We start from the raw sequence: 3,040 nt of genomic DNA, 5'->3' as shown, positions 1-3,040 counted from the left end.
GCAGCCGCAGCGGCGTCGGCACAGGCCGCCGAGGGCCCCGCGGGGTCGTGCGAGGCTCCGGTGGCCGTCGTGACGGTGACCCCCGCCCCGGAGCCCGCCGAGAACTCTCAAGACCTGGGCTCCACGTCCAGCCTGGGACCTGGCATCTCCGGGCCGCGAGGGCAGGCCCCGGACACGCTGAGCTACTTGGACTCAGTGAGCCTCATGTCTGGGACCCTGGAGTCCTTGGCGGATGATGTGAGCTCCATGGGCTCGGACTCAGAGATAAACGGGCTGGCCCTGCGCAAGACGGACAAGTACGGCTTCCTTGGGGGCAGCCAGTATTCGGGCAGCCTGTGAGTACCCGGGGGCTCCTGGCGGCCCACTTGGGGCGGAGGGAGTTTGGGGGAGGGGAAGGGATGCACCCGGCCTGCCGGCTGCCGGCACCTCTGAGCGTCCAGGGGTGGTTTGAGCGAGCTGCGGCCTAGAGCATCGTGAGGGTTCTGGGGCTTTAACGTTTAGTGAGCCTTCTGGACCAGGGATCAGGACGTCTGGGTTTGAGTCTAAGACCTTGTCTTTGGTGCACTGTGTGTCCTTGAGCTAGTGGCATCCCCATTTTCGTGCCTTAATTTGTTTGCTCCGTGAAGGTTTTGTTTCGTTTTGTCTTTTTGAGACAGGGTCTTGCTATGCAGTTCAGGCTGGCCTCGAGCTCAGTTTGTAGCCCAGGCTGGTCTCGAACTCGCAGGGATCCTCCTGCCTCAGCCTCCCGAGTGCTGGGATTACAGGCCTGCGCCAGCACCTCCGTGAAGAGTGGAGTGAGGTGATACTGAGGTCATGCCAACTCCTGAGAGTAAGCTGCAGATACAGACCAAGAGTTCTGGAAGGTTGATTGGGTAGGGGTTCCGGTAGAGACCTTCGATTCCTCAGGGACTAGGAGAGAGGCTGGCAGCTTCATGACACAGTAGTGGTCCGATGCACTGGTACCGCGGGCAGGTCTGGTGCTGGAGGGGAGGACCCAAAGTCAAGGCCCCCTTGGTGACAGAGCGGGCACTCTTGTGTTTTCACTGAAGGAAAGGGGCGGGGGAGGCTGCTTCCCCATTTCCTCATCTCCTCGGCCCAGCTTACTCTTTCCTAGTTCCCTCCAGGGGCCTGAGTCACTTCTGAGGTGGGGTGTGATCACCTCCGACTTCTTCCTTCCCTCTCTCTCGATCCTGCCCATTGTTCTGCCCCCTTAACCTGTTGGTCAGTGCAGCACTGCCTGAGCACACAGGTGCAGGTCCTGGGCTGCCTAATGAGGATAATCCTTTGGAGCAGTTCATTTGGAGGCGAGAGATGGATGCTTAATAGTCGGTTTTAATACAGTGTCAGGTTTAGCCTGGAGATCATCACAGGGGGTTGTGAGCACCTGGAGAAGACAGCTTTTGGCCCGTGTACGGATTCAGCTGAAGTTGATCTAAATTTTGAGGAATGAGTCATGGGTGTGTACTGGGGTGGGGGGCAAGCCTTGGGGAGGGTATTACACACAGGGTTTATAAGCAAATAAGAATCACAAAACTTTCATTTTTGTAGTATTAGGGATTGAACCCAGGGTCTTCACACTGCACTGCATCCGCAGCCCTTTTTATGTTTTGAGACAGGGTCTTGCCCAGGCTAGGCTGGAACTTTCGATCCTCCTGCCTCAGCCTTCTAGAGTTCCTGGCTTACAGGTGTGTGCCACTATGCCTGACTCAGAGAACTTTTGATTGAGTACCAGCATTCATGGTCTGATGTGGGGAAGGAACTCAGTTTATGGAGGAAGACACAGTTGAGTGAATTGCCTCCCTCATTCATTCTGTGGGGGCAATGGCTTCTTCCTCAGGACCAGACAGCCCTAAGAACTTGGGTTGAACTCAATCTTAGAATCCTTTTTGTGTGGCCAGGCAGTGTTGGGTGCCGTTTCTCTGCTTTGTAGTTTTGCCACTAAAATCTGTCTTCCATACCAGAGGAATCTACTTCTGAGGCAAGGCTGTGACTTTTTGCAGCTCGCCGCTGTCTACAGGGTAAAGTCCAAGTGCTTGAGCCGGCACACAGGCTCCTTATTGTCCAGCTACGCCAGCCTCTCTGGTCCGATTTCCTACCACTTGTCGCTGAACACTGCGCTGTTTTCCTGCTGGACTAGTTGTAGTTGCTGTTTTCTCATATTCAGGCCTTTCCCACCTGCCAGGAATGCGCTTCTCCCACTTCTTTGCCTGCTGATTTCTATTCAGTGTTTGTTTGTTTATTTTTTGTCTTTTTGAGACAGGGTCTCACTATGTAGTTCAGGCTGGCCTTGAACCCACTTTGTAGCCCAGGCTGGCCATGAACAAATTCGAACTCACAGCACTCCTCCTGCCTCAGCCTTCTGAGTGCTAGGATTACAGGTGTGCGCCACCATGCCCTGCTCACTACTCGGTGTTTATATTGTACCTTTTCTCCAGGATGCCTTCTCTAACCCCTACTGCCTACACTCCAGTAACATGCTTCTAGTGTGCTTTTTTTTTTGAAGACAGAGTCCCCCTATATCAGTGTTGGCGCACCTATGGCACACGTGTGGCTGTTTGTTATCACTGAAAGCTCTAAAAGCTTTGCTGTCACTACTCTGCATAGTCCAGGCTGAGCTTGAACACACTGTGTAGCCCAGGGTGGCCTTAAATTCATGATGATCTTCCTGCCTCAGCCTCCCAAGTGCTGGGATTACAGGCATGTGTTTCCATGTCCAGACTTCTGTGCATCTTTGTCTTTGGATTTCCTGTACCAGATTGTAGTTACCTCTGCTCATAGGCTGTGAAGGGTGGGAGAGGTATCTTAGCCTTCTCAGCTCTTAGTAGAGTTTGGAACTGACTTATGGTAGAGGTTAACAAGAGATGGTGTCCCTGTTTAAAGGGCTTTTAAGAGAAAGAAATTAGCTGGGCGTGGTGGTGCAGGCCTGTAATTTCAGCACTTGGTAGGCTGAGGTAGGAGGATTGTTGTGAGTTCAAGGCCATCCTGGGGTACATAAGTGAGTTCAAGCCAGCCTGAACTGCATAGTGAGACCCTATGTCAA

At 53.4% G+C, this 3,040-nt stretch overlaps 1 protein-coding gene across 1 annotated transcript in view; it reads left to right on the top strand.

Annotated features, from left to right (window-relative positions):
* Tbc1d10b (TBC1 domain family, member 10B) overlaps positions 1-3,040 on the top strand; it is a gene marked incomplete in the record, with an annotated part of 12,194 nt that overhangs the window by 807 nt on the left and 8,347 nt on the right. The window contains 1 exon segment of the mRNA XM_005405250.2: positions 1-335. Coding sequence (XP_005405307.2) covers positions 1-335 — 335 coding nt within the window.

Source organism: Chinchilla lanigera, unplaced genomic scaffold (genome assembly GCF_000276665.1).
Source record: "Chinchilla lanigera isolate Chin_1 unplaced genomic scaffold, ChiLan1.0 scaffold00092, whole genome shotgun sequence".
NCBI classification, from domain to species: domain Eukaryota; kingdom Metazoa; phylum Chordata; class Mammalia; order Rodentia; family Chinchillidae; genus Chinchilla; species Chinchilla lanigera.
The sequence above is the reverse complement of the archived record's forward strand: the minus strand, read 5'-3'. Positions and strand labels throughout refer to the sequence as shown.